The following is a 15,326-nucleotide window of genomic DNA, read 5'->3' on the forward strand; positions in this document are numbered from 1 at the left end:
CCGCCAAGGCTGCTCGGTCATTGTATGATTTCCAACGGATAAGTCCCAGTAAGTGTGCAGCAGTCGATTTGTAGTAGGATCACAATCATGTGCAGGCAGCTGACATAGTTACAGTGACGCCGTGCCGCTATCTTGCAATAATAGAAATCATTAGCATATCCGTGGATCCAGACTATAAGCTGCATCACTGCCAAAATCTAATCACTTGGTCCTTGTGTCATTTCTGACTTTCCCTGAAAATTTCATCCAAATCCGTTATTTTGTTTTTATGTAATGTTGTGCACGGACAGAAAGACAGATTAACAGACAAACATACAAGGAATGTGGCGGAGTTATGTGACGATAGTAATATATGTATGAGCCTCTAAAATGTAGATTTGAAATATGGAATGTAGATAAATGTATCTCAGTCTATTTTTTTGAAAGTTGTGTATTTGTCCCTTCCTGGTTTATGTATGACTGTATGTTAGTTTCATAGTCTGCCACCAGCCAGGTTTTCTGCTTGCATGTCTCCACGTGTCTGTATGTTTGTCTGTGTGTATTTTTCTATTATTACTCTGCCAAGGAAAGCAGTGGAGTTATGTGACGATCAGCGTTGGTTTGTCTGTTTGGCTGTCTTTTAGCAACATAACTCAAAAACAGATTAACGGATTTAGATGAAATTTTCAAGGAAGGTCAGAAATGACACAAGGACCAAGTGATTAGATTTTGGCAGCGATGCGACTTGTAGTCTGGATCCATGGATGTGTTAAAGATTTCTGTCATTGCAAGATAGTAGCACAGTGTCACTGTAACTATGACTACAAGTGAACACTACGTCAGCTCCCTGCTGACGATCACATGATTGCGATCCTGCTACAAATCGACCGCTGCAGACCACGAATTTGTTCAAGATTTCATCTGTCGGAAATCATACGACAACTGAGCAGCCTTGGTGGAGTCCTGCGCTCTCTGAGTGCTTTTCTTGTTGAATATATTTTTGTGAGTAAGTTAATCTGTGATGGTTTTTGTCTGGCGTTTATCTACATCTGTACACCTGTGTGTATGTGTGTGTACTTGTACAGCTATCTTTGTAAGAACCAGCTTGAGATTTAGACCATCAGAGTGAGCAAAATCTAGGAAAGGAACAACATTATGACCAGGTCCTTGTCTCTCACACCCCTTCAAAGGGCTGTTTGGGGGTTAAGATTTAGTTTTAGGGTTGAGGTTTGGTATTCAGTTGAATTTAAGGTTAGGGTAAGGGGCCAGGGAGTGCATTACATCGGTGACTGTCCTCACAAAGATAGCCATACAAGCATCTGTGTGTGTATGGGTGCATGCTGTTGTATCTGTGTGTGTGTGTGAGATGGTGCAGCGAGAGCCATGTTGTAGCTACATCTCAGTTCAATTTGTCCCCGACCTCAAATTGAAATTCCATTTTCAGGTGGTAAATTGTCTCCCACTTCGCCCTCTGGCACACAGTGAATTAAAATTCAAATTAGCCTGACCCTGCACCACTGCTCTCTAGCACCTCTCTGTCTGTCTCACTCTTTTTCTCTCTCCCCATCTCTATCTTGCTCGCTATTTTGCTCTCTGCCCTCTCATCTCTTCCCCCTATTATCCTCTCCTCTCTGTTCCTCTCATCTCTTGTTATCCTATCCCCTCTGCTTTCCTACCTCTCTTATTTCCCCCCAATTTCTCTCTATATGCCCCATATCTCCCCATAGTCATCTCCTCTTTCCTCTTTGCTTTTTCCCTGCTCTAATCCACAGTGTCTTTCGTCCTGTTTATCTTTTTTCCTCCTTTCACTTTTTATCTGTTTTAGCTCCGTCTCCTTTCTTTTCCTTTTTTCTCCTCTACCAGCTGATCACTTATGGCACTCTGACAAAGATGTGGGATTCAAACCGAGTTTAGTGGTTTGTTGTTTTTATTGTGTGATATTGAAATTGTTTTAGATATACTTCTAAAGTTAAAAAAGATCAATTATGTCGATCTGTATTTTCTAAAATGATGCAGGTAGCTTTCACTGATGTCTACCAGATTGCTTTCAGCTGGCTGTTGATGCATTCAGGTATTTATTTTCTTTTCATGTTATGAAAAGATGGACAACTTACTGGACGGACACTTTAGCTTTTCCAAATTAAAAAAAAAATTAAAAATGAAAAGCTCATGAAAATCTTTACATAGCTTCTGTCTACAAGGTCAAGAATGAACTTCTACACTCAGCTCTCTGTTTTAAAAGTTCTACTTTAGGGTTGTTTCTATGGAATGATCTCCTATCAGATTCTTGTTTGTAATTTTATTTCTAATTTAACAATCACATTTTGACCTTGTGAAACATGTATTTTCTGTTTTACCTTTTTGTCTGTAACTCACTTTTATTGCTGCTTACCTTGACCAGGAGACTCTTAAGAAAAAAAATTTTGTCTAAACAAGGTAACAAGAAATATTTATTTCATGCAAAATTGGTAAAAGTTACATTTTTGAAATCAAATATCTCTGTTATTGACGCATCATCATCCGTTGTGAAGCGGCTGGTACTGTACTGTATGAAGTGAAGTTCTAAAATTCAAAGCCTTTCTCTTAGTGCAACGACCTCAGCTTTTCCTGCTCTGTTTCATCTCTTCTCCCTTGACTGTGTCCTGAGAGTAGTTTGAAAGTACAGATCCCCGAGTTAATATAGCTTACCTCTGATTCCTGCAGCCGTACCTCTCAGTCATGCTGAACAAAGGCTCTCTGGAGGTCTTGGTGTTTACTGGCAGCCACAGTCCACGTCGTGTCATCAGACGACCTGATCAAGGCACACTGAATGATGGCAGAGAGCACTCATTGCGCATAGAGAGGCTGCCTGGCAGGTTAGTGTGCTGTATGTGTGTGTATTTACATTTTTTCCAGTCTTTGTTGTTGCCTCCTACAGTTTTTTTTTTTTTTTTTTTTAACTGTAGAAGGTCTTTACTTGGGAAAATGTATTTAATACTTGTTTGTCTCTGTTTCCACCAGATTCTTTGCAGTTCAGGTGGATGAGGAGGCCAAGAGAGAGGCAGCACTTCCCAATGACCAGCCAATGAGCTTGCAGCGTGTCTTCCTCGGTGGTATTCCTGCAGAAGTGGAGCAAACATCCAACAGAGTCAATGTGCCATTTGAGGGATGTATATGGAACCTCATGGTCAATGCTATGTATGTAAAGTTTTGTATATTATTTAGAGCCGCATTTCTCTTTGTGCAGAGCATGTTTTTGTTTGAAACATTAACGACAAACATTTTTATTGACTTGAGAAGTCGATATGTTCTTTTAAATTATCAGCCCTGTAACCATTTCTGTGTGGTGTAGAATAGGATCCTATTACTTCAACGCCTTCATTAGCTCTGAGTGTGCCAAAATAACAAATAGTTATTACTAGATGTAACTCCAGTTCTCTAAGCATGTAGGAAATAGAACAATGGAGAATTATTATGTTAACCAACACTACCGTTTAAAAGTTTGGGGTGACCCAGACAATTTCATGTTTTCCATGAAGACTCACACTTTTATTCATGTGCTAACATAATTGCACAAGGGTTTTCTAATCATCAATTAGCCTTTCAACACCATTAGCTAACACAATGTAGCATTAGAACACAGGAGTGATGGTTGCTGGAAATGTTCCTCTGTACCCCTATGGAGATATTCCATTAAAAATCCACCCTTTCCAGCTAGAATAGTCATTTACCACATTAACAACATCTAGACTGTATTTCTGGTTAATTTAATTTTATCTTCATTGAAAAAAATACTTTTCATTCAAAAATAAGGACATTTCTAAGTGACAGCAAACTTTTGAACAGTAGTGTAGATGGTGATGAGGACATTGAGATGGCAGACGATGGCACTTGTTGTCCTCTCTTAGTTTAACCAAGCAGCATTCGTCTTTTCCGAAATAAACCACTCAGCGTCAAGACCCACACTACACTTTGTTAGGGTCAGAAGTACCTTGCCTGAAGTAGGTACTTCTTCCCTCAAAATGGTCCTGACACAGGGTTATACAGGGCTGGTTCTTGTAGTGAGAACACACGCAAGTGTTTGGGCCAACTTTACTTTACAGTATATTTAAACTGTACACCTTCACCAAATGATCATTTTTTGTGGCACTGGACAACAGGGCTCATTTGGACATTTTACGTTGCTGGGTTAAAGAGTAGTTGATGTGATTACAGGAGGTCATGATGGTGGTGTTTGAATATGATAAAGCCTGCATCTTTTTCCGCCTGAGCAGCAGTAATAGAGCTGTCCAACACCATAAGCATACTCATAACTCAATTTACACACCCTCATCTTTGTGTGTTTATGTTTGTGTCTGTTTATCTATCTCTCACCTCATTTTAGCCCCATCATCCCGACGCTGTCATTTCTAACGAATCCACATCTGCCTTTCTTTATTAGTCTTTGTGTGTGTTTTCTGTGATAAATCTCCTACCATGATGGAGCCTAATTTTATTATTATTATTATATTATATAGTTTATTAAATATATATTTTTAAAAATCTCAAATAATTCTTAATCACATGTACACTATCTGTTCATAGCATGTCAGTGTACTGTGGCCCTGACCCTTCATACCGTCAAGGTGTTGTCAGATGTCAGATTGTATACAAAGTAGATTTTACAGAGCTACCTCTGTAGGTTTTCAGCAAGAATGTACTTTTTGTAGCATTTAGCCTCAGCACACCCTGACAAGTCACTAGAATCCTCATCCTAGAATTTTTGTAAATTCTGTCTGTCAGCTGAACAACTTGTCATTTGCATGTTCTTCTCTCAGTCTATCAGATTTCTCCCAGCCTGTTTCCTTTGAGAACGCTGAAATCGGCCGGTGCCCGTACCTAGCCCCACCACCACCACCACCTCTTCTACCAGAAGAGGAGGAGCCTGAGAAGGAGAATTTAAAGCCTCCACTGACCGCAGCTCCCATCACACCACCTCCAAGTCCTCCTGCTGTAAGTGGATAAAATGAACATGGGAACACACATGCACCTCAACATGCATAGGCACAATTTTCATGTTAATATTTTCAGCAGAATGTGACTATGTACTTCTTTCCAGTAATATGACAGAATCTGAACATGTCTGCTTCATGTCTGAATGAGCACCCTGCTCACATTACTGTAAAAGTTGGGGCAGCAGTCTTATTAAGTCGGATCTAGTAACATTTCCATGTCACTGTCCACATGACACAGATCTGAACTGCATGCAGTTACATTACTGGAAAGACAAACAAGCGACAGCATTTCGACTTCTGTGGTATGGGAAATCTTTTCCATGTTTCAGGACTAAGGTCGGTCCTAAAACATTAAAGAGAGCAAAAAACACATTCATTATGCTCTACAGTTTCAAATCTGCTGTAATCTCAAATTTCCATAAAAATAAAACTTCAAGATTGTAACAGGTCAGATTAGAGAAACTCACAAATATGGAATGTTAACTCGCAGCAGCAGGATCCATATTAGCATAGCAAAGCAAAAGAGCTGCATGTAGAGCAACAGCAGTAGCTTCATTATTATTACTTATAATTGTTATTATATATATTTGTGTATATATATCTATTATTCCCAACATGGAGACAGGTTCAGGATATAACAGTAAATAACACTATGTAACAACATTTTTTTTCAAGTAGTTGTGAAATTTTCATCACACGTGGACAGAATTTTCATTGCTTAAGAAATCATGAATAAATTAGTGTTGTTATTTGTTTGGACAGTTTGATAAGATTGCTATTAGTTTAGTTGTTGTCTTCAATAGATTATCACTATGGTAGATTTGTCTGAATGAAGCCATGACGAACACTAAAGGAAAAGTAATCTACATATGTGACAGAATGCTGTCACTTTAACAGGCTGATGAAGCAGAAATGTATCCTATTTCTAGCAGTGTACCTGGGGTTTGTAATTACAGTATTGTGATGGACATAACTTTTGTCTGGAAAGTCTTTTTTAAGCAAACCCAAAATGATGCATACAAGAAGTGCATATGCTTTAGATACAGAATACAGGACACTATAAAGAAGAGCACCTGGCTGTGCACACACATTTGCAGAAGTGCACAGATATCCCACTCCATCGTATTATTCTTTTCTCTGACTCTGTTATTCCATATGTACACACACAAACACACTGATTTCTCTCTGATGAAATGCAGTCATGGCCTGCCGTGTTAGCTTAGAGATTCATCACACAACAGTATACAGCCCATTAACTGTTCTTTATAGTCTCTTTAGCCTTGAGTCACTGAACTCCACCTCTGGCAGCGTGTCATACAGTGCGGAGCCGTGGCACAATGCTAGGCTAACTGTGCATGCCATTTATGCTTTATGAGCACACAGCAGCCAACACTCCAAGCTTACATTTAGCCACTGTGCTATGAAGCTGGCAGGCTGTGAACTGTTTATTTCATGCTCTTAGCACTGGGATCAGCAAGATATATTGACATATTTAATGCATTTTATATCTTACCGCAGCTATAGGTTATCAGTTACCCAGCTAACTGCTAAACTACACCTCTTAAGGGACACTGATCACGAAGCCCAGAGCCAGAGAGCTTCGCCAGCTTAGCTATAACTCTGTGCTTTGTTGCTTTATGGGCTGTAAGCTCATCTGCTTTATGATATAGACTGCAGGCTGTGAGAAGCAAGGGTTCCCTCAGTCCACATCTACATGTTAACTGTAGTAGCAGCTGTAAGCTGTTTTTATAATTAACTGTTGGAGGTAATGTCAATGTTGCTGACTTTTAAACAGACTTCCATTATGCCCACAACAAATTACAGTTCACAGGTCTTTCCAGACTTCAGAGGCAAATGTAAAATATTTTTAAAAAGGCGCAAGTCTTAGGAGGACATCACCTTTACTGCACCAGCATCACAGTGTGCTGATAATAGAAAACCAATGTCCCTTCTAGGTGTGCTTCTGTTCCAGAGTGTATTTTTGTATAGTGTGTCTTTCTTTGATCTTCATGAAAGGCTGAACATGAAACTGTGTTATTCAAATGATATTCTACACTACTGGGTTGTTACAGAAAATGAACTGTTTGAGATTTAAGAAAGTATCAAAGTTATTATTTATAGCTGTTTCGAAAAGACACCTTTTCCCCCTCCAGTGCAGTGCTGTCACTTTTTGCATTTTAATGGATCATATTTAACAGGGCTAATATAGTGACACATATTTCATAGTTGTCATCAAACAGCAGTTTTTAATCTTGTACGGCACAGTTTTAACAGTTGGTACATTTTACATTTTATTTAGGAAGGGTTGTGGTGCAACACTCTGTAATGGAGCTCTGCACACTGGATGCTACATGCATTTTTCATCATCAGTAAGAGGAGGATATTGTCAAAATAAAGACGCAATCACAAGCTGGATCACAGCTAACAGAAAACAACATTCTCAGCATGTGCTTGAATAAGGAGGCTTCTTTATCTTCCACTTCTCTTTCACAACAAATTCTCTACTTCTGATTCTTTAAATAGGTGGTGGGCACCAACAGAGATGTTGAAGAGGCTCTGTAACAGCCACCAGGTTCCAATGAATCTCTACATTTCTTTTGTACTTGCTGTTCTGAATGATAACGTGACAGCTGCCTCTGATTAGCTTTTAAACCACAGCTCTTTAATTTCCCTTAGTGACACTGAAATAAAAAATATTTGGACAATATATTTCAACTCCCAAACAGGTCTGTTTTACTTTACGAACTGGTAAAAGAATTCTATTTTTTCTTCTCTAAAGGTAACACAGTCTGTCATGGTGAGGATCTAAGAAGGGATGGAAGCCACTTTATGTTTTATGTGTTTATAATCATCAGTTCTGTGACCATTCGCCATGGCATCATTGCCTGCCTGTTGCTGTTTGTGCTTTACATCAACACTGCTGCCATTCTGGATTTGTGGCTGCCACTAATGTGTTCCATGACTTACAGGAGACCACACAGCCTGCTCCACCCGCTGTCACACCTACCACACCCGCTGCTGTAGCACCACCCACTGCTAAGCAGGATCCCACTGCAGACCTGGTATACAGACACACACTTTTGCACTTACATCACAGTCTCTATTTTGTTATTCTTAATGAATTCCATGAAAAGACTAAAGCAAACAGTGCATTTATCCATGTCATAAAACTTACTGTCTTCTTCAGCTTGTCTGTGACAAACCCATTCAGTCCCCCAAGCAGTTTTTTGCTGAAAACCTGCTCCTCTGTATATCATTTTTGAGTCATGTTGCATTTATTTCATTGATCAAATGTGTTTTATTTTCCTCTCAATATCTCTTTCATGTCTGCTCCTAAAGTCTGATGACGTCACAATTTTGAGCTTAAAGTTAGTCATTTATCCTGAGAGAACTGCACACTTTACTTAAAGGACATATCGAAAATGATTCTGTTTGTATAGTTCCTAGTGGATAAATGGTGTCATTTTGGTGATTTTGTGATTTTTTTTAAACGAAAATATATCTTTCAGGTTCAGATGGTTAACTGTTGGTCAGTGACCAGCTTGACTTGGGCATCTTGGAGTTAAATGCCTTGCTCAGGAGTCTTGGCATTAGCTGCTGATAAAAGAAAGACTTGTTACTTGGTGGATACTCTTATGATGTATCATTTATGATAGGTCACCCATCTTTTGACTCACAGGGGTAAAGCTGTTTCATCTGTAGTATGAGTTGCCTCGGGCTTTTGTAGTTTCACTGCAAGACTTAAGTTTTAAACACTATTAAGCAATGTAGTGCCCAGTGATAAGTACTTAAGGAGCATTGCACAATCTTTAAATGGGTCATTAGTTGAGCTTTTAAACATTTGTGGCTAAAGCAAATTACTACCAGAGGCCAAAAGAGTAGCTCCTCTGAAACCTGCGGTACAATAGGCAGAGTGCAGATTTCTTAATTCCCCCAAGTGATGGTTACTTTTTGCAACACATGTACACTTCATTAACAGGCTCATCTTCACTTGTAGACACACACACACACACACACACACACACACACACACACACACACACACACACACACACACACACACTCTCTCTCTCTCTCTCTCTCTCTCTCTCTCTCACACACACCTACACACACACACACACACTCTCTCTCTCTCTCTCTCTCTCTCTCTCTCTCTCACACACACCTACACACACACACACACACTCTCTCTCTCTCTCTCTCTCTCACACACACACACACACACACACACTCTCTCTCTCTCTCTCTCTCTCTCTCTCTCACACACACACACACACACACACACGCACACACACTCCTGATCTAAATGACTTCAGCTTCTATTGGTGTGACCTCCAACCAAAGACTTGAATGGAAGACCGTCTTCCTTTTGTTAGCTTAATGGAAAGACGCAGAGGGGATGAGAGAAAGGGAGGGAAGAAGAGAAGGATGAAAGAGGATAGAAGACAGAGGAGAGGATGAGGCAGAAAAGGTGCAGCCATGGAGGAAGGGTAGAGTCTTTCTGAACAGAGTGGCACTCGCCTTTTGTTTGCTTAATGGAAAGACGGAGGAGAGGAAGCGGGAGAAGAATGAAAGGAGAAGGAAGGAAAGGGCTTCTGAGCAAGTGACGTCTGCCTTTTGTTAGATGCAGGAGAATAAGAAAGAGAAAAAAGAAGGAGGTTGAGGAGGAGGAGGAGCGGATATGAGGACAGAAAGCGATAAGAGGTGAGTGTCAGCTGTAACAAAGCAAGGTCACAGTGTGGGGAATGTCTTCACTTGAAAGGGAACAAGAGAGGATTGAAGATTGAGACACACATACACTCACAGACACTCAATCATCTCAGATCCCCTCTCTCTGGCTAACTTTGTCTCACACTGGAGATACGGCAAAGCAGCAATATTACTTAATAAGTGATACTGTATATTCAAAAGAGAAGAATAGAGCTACAGACACGAGACAAAGATTCTTGGAGGACAGGAAAACATGGAAGCCAACAAAAAGAGGAGCTGCGGTGAGAGCGAATGAGGACAGATGGATGCAAACACTGGAAATTGTAACAAGGGATGTGGTGAAGGAGTGTAGATGGGGAGAGAAAATTAGTACAGACACAAAGAGAACAAAATTAAGAGAAGAAAGAAGAAAGGACTTCCAGTGATGAGAGGTGACAAAAGATAGGACAGTAAGATACAAAAAGAGAAAGGGAAACAGATAAGAACCGACGAGTGAACAGTGAGAAAAGAGAGAGGAGGAAAGGTGATGAGAGGAAAAGAATGACAGGAGGGTAAGATGGTAGGAGAAGATGTGGCAAGGTGGAAAAAGTCAGAAGAGGAGGATGCTTGGAGAAAATTAGGCAAAAGAGAACAAGTGGATGAATGAGGGGGCTTAAAGTAAGGTGAGTGTGGAATAGGAGGCGCAATAGGGGAGAGGTTCTCTGGATCAGGAGAGTTGGAGGAGGACTGGGAAGGACACAGCACAAGAAAAAAAACACAGAAGGTAAAAGAAACATAAGGAATTGCATGTAGCAATAGTAGGAGGGGGAAAGGAAAGTAAGAAAAGGTGGTCAGAGGAGGCAAATACAGTGAAGTAGATGACAGGATGGGAATACTACAGAGATTTAAAGAGAAAAAGATGGATAAAAGAAGAGATTATAAACAGTGGAGACATGTCTTGTGATCAAAGGGACATAGGAATAGCAGGGGAAAAGAAGAAAAAAGGAGGACAAGAAAAGGAACAGTAGTGGAATGGAGAAGAACATAAAGCTAGAAGGTGAAGTCAATTGAGGGAAGAGGACATGATTTTATTGTAAAAAGGAAAGTCGTAGCTGATGCGAGTAGAGCAAGAAATGCGAAAACACGGGGAAGAAGAGAAGATGACAGATTGGTGAGGAAATAGAAAGAAAAGTGGAAGTGAGGAGAACAGAACAGGAAAAAGGTAGAGTGGAGTCGAAGTGAAAATATGTGGAGAAGTAAGATGAGAGAGCAGATGAGAAAAGAGTAGAGAGCAAAAGAAAGAAGGGGCAGATGGGAGGACAGGAGGGTGACATGAAATGAGAGAAAAGAGGAAGACTTGGACAAGGAGAAGAAGAGGAATAAAGCTACAGCATGTGGAACAGTAGAAGAGGATGAATAAAAAGCCCCAAACTAAGACGATGTTAGATGTATTACAACAATGACACCTTGTGGTCACTGGCTAAACTGCTTTCTGAGAGAAGAGAAAGAACACCGTCATTTTGTTGAAATAACTTGCAGAAACACTACACTGCTGGAGAAACCCAAATCTAGCCGAAAACTGTTGTGACATTTGGTTCAGATGAAATGAAAATATGTACAGGATTTCTAAGAATAAATCTGTTGGAGAATCTAAAAGAAAAGCCAAATCCACATTGGCACTGACTGATTTAAGGTGAGAAAAAGCGAAATGATATCCACCTGAAACTAAAATTTGCTTAAAACCTTTTCATTAATCTCTTATATGATGTCCTGTTTAGTGATGTTTGAATGTGACTAACTAAGCCTTCAGGTCACTGCAGATCACAAGCAGGAACCCCATTAGTGTGATTGGCATGGGTTCTGCCAGGGTGTCCAGGTTCCTGTTAACAAGAAACGATAGGAGCAGTGTTCTGAGAGCCTGTCAGTGGAACTGACATGTTATGTCCGATCTCCAGGATTCATGTGCTTCAGCTGTGGCCCCGACAGCGCTGGAGAAGGCATATCAGTTTGGACTGACTAGGAACAGCCACATGAGCTTTGCCTTTGATGACACTAAAGTCAGAGAGAGGTAAGTCAAAGTAAATGTCCACATATTAGGTTTACTTATTATTCAGTTCTTTTTTTGTGTAACATGGTTTTATTACCGTTTTAGTGCAGTGTACACAGGGTTGCTGATAATGTTGTATATTTAGGGATTTACAGTTTAAATTATATAGCACCTGCCACAGACTAACCTTTTGAAAAATTCACAACACTGGCATCATCATGGATACAATTATACAATATCCATCCATCCATCCACTATCTATACACCGCTTAATCCTCATTAGGGTCACGGGGGCGCTGGAGTCTATCCCAGCTGACTTAGGGTGAAGGCAGGGGACACCCTGGACAGGTTAACAGTCTATCACTGGGCTACTTATACAGATATTCTATCACACTCACATTCACACCTACAGACAATTTAGAGTGACCAGTTAATCTGAGCATATTTTTGGACTGTGGGAGGAAGCTGGAGAACCTGGAGAAAACCCACACATGCACAAGGAGAACATGCAAACTCCATGCAGAAAGATCCCAGGAAGGACAGGACGCGAACCGGCTGCAAGCTGCAAGGCGAAAGTGCTAACCACCAATCCACTGTGCAGTACCAATTATACAATATTATAATGTTAAATCAATATATGATTTAAAAACATACAAATACTCAAGAAATATCAACAGTGTGGAAAGTTGTACAGGTGTTGGTAGATATATACATCTTATATTTATGTAAGAATTCCATATTATAGGTATGAGTACCGCAATGAAAATGTCACATAAGTATGTAACTGTACTTATCAAAATGTACCTGGAGTACTAGAAGTACTTATAATTTTCAAAAAAACATGAGTCTTAAAATGTAGTATAGTATATGATTAACAAGAGAAGATTATTCTATATATTATTATATATTACTTTTCATCTTTACTAATGCATATTCTATTTTACAATCTTAATTCAAAAGAAAACACTTAATCTCTAATGAGTAGTTGCCCTGAAATATAGTTTTATAGTTGTATACGAATAATATGAAGGAGCATGAAAATGAAGGACTATAATAGTTGCCTTCCACCAGTGCAGATGTAACTTTATGTCTTGCTACATATACCATACTCAGCAGCAAACACAGATGTGTGTGTGTTTTTCAGACCCCACAGTATTGAGCGTAGCTCTAAATAAGTAAAAGGAAAGCAGAACTGTGACTGATAGCTTTGACAGGTTAAGATGAAGTTTTGACAATCACACAGGTGTACGCTAGATCAAAATCTACTGTATAATTAAGAATGTGTTAAAAAAAAAAAAAAAAGTGAACATGTTGACTGGACCAGCCCTCAGAACAACCTCTCTGTTCCACAAACTGACAATAACAAAAACAGAAAAATGATGAAAAGACAGACAGTATACACCTGTTGTATCTATAGACAAGGTTATGGTTTATGCACACTACTGTTGAAATGTTTGGGGTCACCCATAGAATTTCATGCTTTCCATGAAAACTCACACTTTTATTCATGTGCTAACATAATTGCACAAGGGTTTTCTAATCATCAATTAGCCTTTCAACACCATTAGCTAACACAATGTAGCATTAGAACACAGGAGTGATGGTTGCTGGAAATGTTCCTCTGTACCTCTATGGAGATATTCCATTAAAAATCAGCCGTTTCCAGCTAGAATAGTCATTTACCACATTAGCAACATCTAGACTGTATTTCTGATTCATTTAATGTTATCTTCATTGAAAAAATGCTTTTCTTTCAAAATTAAGGACATTTCTAAGTGACCCCAAACTTTTGTGCTGTACTGTATTTTTGAGGTATTGTTCTGATAGTCTGGGCCAGCAGTGATCCACAACCTGCCCAGTGACTTGGGCTGTTCTGGGAATCAGACTTGTAACATTTGTTTACTTCACGCTCTCCCAGACTACAGAGCGGCCTGCTGTCCAAATCACACTGTGTCTTTCAACATTTTGTGTATTTGTCAGTGCTAGAAAACAGTTCCATCATAGATATCTGACTAACTCAAAACTACAATTTTGTGCCACTGCAGAAATCCATGTTCTACCAAACTGAATGCAAATCATTTATGTCAATATTTGGAACAGAAATATGCAGATCTTTATTTTTATACTTACTTACAGGGTGTAAGTCAGGAGAAATATGTAATATCTAAATCATCAGCACAATCCAACATGTTTTTAATTATTCACATACTGTGAATAGCAGATGTTTTTTTGAAATTGCATATTAAAAATGACACACATAAACTGTATACCAGTGTAATACTCTTTTAGAACTAATTTACTGTGTCTATTTCTTTCATTTTCATTAAACAGTTCTCTGTGTTTGTGTGTTTTAGGCTAATACTGGAGTTTGATCTGAGGACAAAAGAAGAGTCTGGTCTGGTTCTCTACATGGCAAGAATCAACCACGCTGACTTTGTTTCTATACAGGTAACATCCAATGCTCATATTATTGCTGTATGTCATTTTTTCCCTTAGTTTGTCCCAAAGTTTAGTTATTTTTCATGTTAGTTTAAGAAGCATGTTGCTTTTCTACTATATGTGCCACAGCTTTTAACTACACTGACTATCAACAAGTTATAGAATCAATGTTTGTGTCACAAAGCACTTGGTTTCCCTGCATAATCAGACCAGTACCACACAGTGCAGAACAAAGCAGACCTTTTAACTGCTCGACGAAAAAAATAAAAATGCAACCTGATACACATGTATTTAATTTGTTTAAAGACTGTTATTTTCACATCCTGTTTATTTTCTGTCTATAGAGTGAGACTGTACAGGGCCTGAGTTCGTATGTAGTTTGTTTCACCAGGGACATCTCATCTGTCATCTCACGTCTCCTTGTGCTCTTCTTGTCATCTCTCCATCATGAATCTGGTAGATCAAGGATGGACAGGTTTGTCTGGGTTATGACCTTGGACATGGAAACATATCTGGCTGTGTTCCCTTCTCCATCAATGATGGTAACTGGCACAAGGTAGGACAGTCCTTTAGTTTTTTAGTAAGCTTCAGTTGTTCTGAAAGTGTCCCTTATCTGTTGTGTTTTGTCCCCTTAATTTTCTATTTCTTTTTGTCCTTTTAGATTCGTGTGAGTCGCGCCAAGCAGAGAGGTCTGCTTATGGTTGATGGGCGATACAGTAAACAGATGATCAGTCCAAAGAAGGTTGATTATTTTCAGACTTTGAAAGCTTTAATATAATCGCACATACAAGTAGCAGACTAGCAAACAGGAAACACTTGTTATAAGAAAATATAAGACAAATGATTCAGTGAAAACCTCAGCTCTGATATTAACGCATTTGGTGTTAAAAGATTGCTTTCATGTTACATTAATTAATGGTCTTCTTCTCAACAGGCTGACCTGTTAGACGTGGTGGGAACGCTGTATGTTGGTGGGTTACCTCGAAACTATACCAGCAAAAGAATCGGACCGGTATAAACACACAGACACTCTTTGCATTTTTAAACAACAAGTTTTCACATTTTCCCAGTTAAAATAATTGACATTGATGTGGTAATAATATAACGATCAACACAATCACAATACAGTTTTAGTTTCCAGTGTCAGTCTTCCATCAGGATTACAGTGTAGTAAATACCAATGTGATTTGCTGTTAAAC

General features: G+C 39.3%; 1 protein-coding gene across 7 annotated transcripts in view; it reads left to right on the forward strand.

The window, feature by feature from the left end:
• Window positions 1-15,326, forward strand: part of lama2 (laminin, alpha 2) — a 308,893-nt gene that overhangs the window by 287,336 nt on the left and 6,231 nt on the right. For 6 of the 7 annotated variants that reach the window (XM_055016148.1, XM_055016149.1, XM_055016151.1 and 3 more), the window contains 9 exons: window positions 2,683-2,834; window positions 2,980-3,156; window positions 4,776-4,950; window positions 7,922-8,014; window positions 11,597-11,709; window positions 14,043-14,136; window positions 14,588-14,683; window positions 14,789-14,869; window positions 15,062-15,139. In XM_055016148.1, coding sequence (XP_054872123.1) covers window positions 2,683-2,834; window positions 2,980-3,156; window positions 4,776-4,950; window positions 7,922-8,014; window positions 11,597-11,709; window positions 14,043-14,136; window positions 14,588-14,683; window positions 14,789-14,869; window positions 15,062-15,139 — 1,059 coding nt within the window. The remainder of the gene's footprint in view (window positions 1-2,682; window positions 2,835-2,979; window positions 3,157-4,775; window positions 4,951-7,921; window positions 8,015-11,596; window positions 11,710-14,042; window positions 14,137-14,587; window positions 14,684-14,788; window positions 14,870-15,061; window positions 15,140-15,326) is intronic. The other variant, XM_055016150.1, reaches the window with a different exon arrangement.

This window comes from Amphiprion ocellaris, chromosome 12, assembly GCF_022539595.1.
Source record: "Amphiprion ocellaris isolate individual 3 ecotype Okinawa chromosome 12, ASM2253959v1, whole genome shotgun sequence".
NCBI lineage: Eukaryota > Metazoa > Chordata > Actinopteri > Pomacentridae > Amphiprion > Amphiprion ocellaris.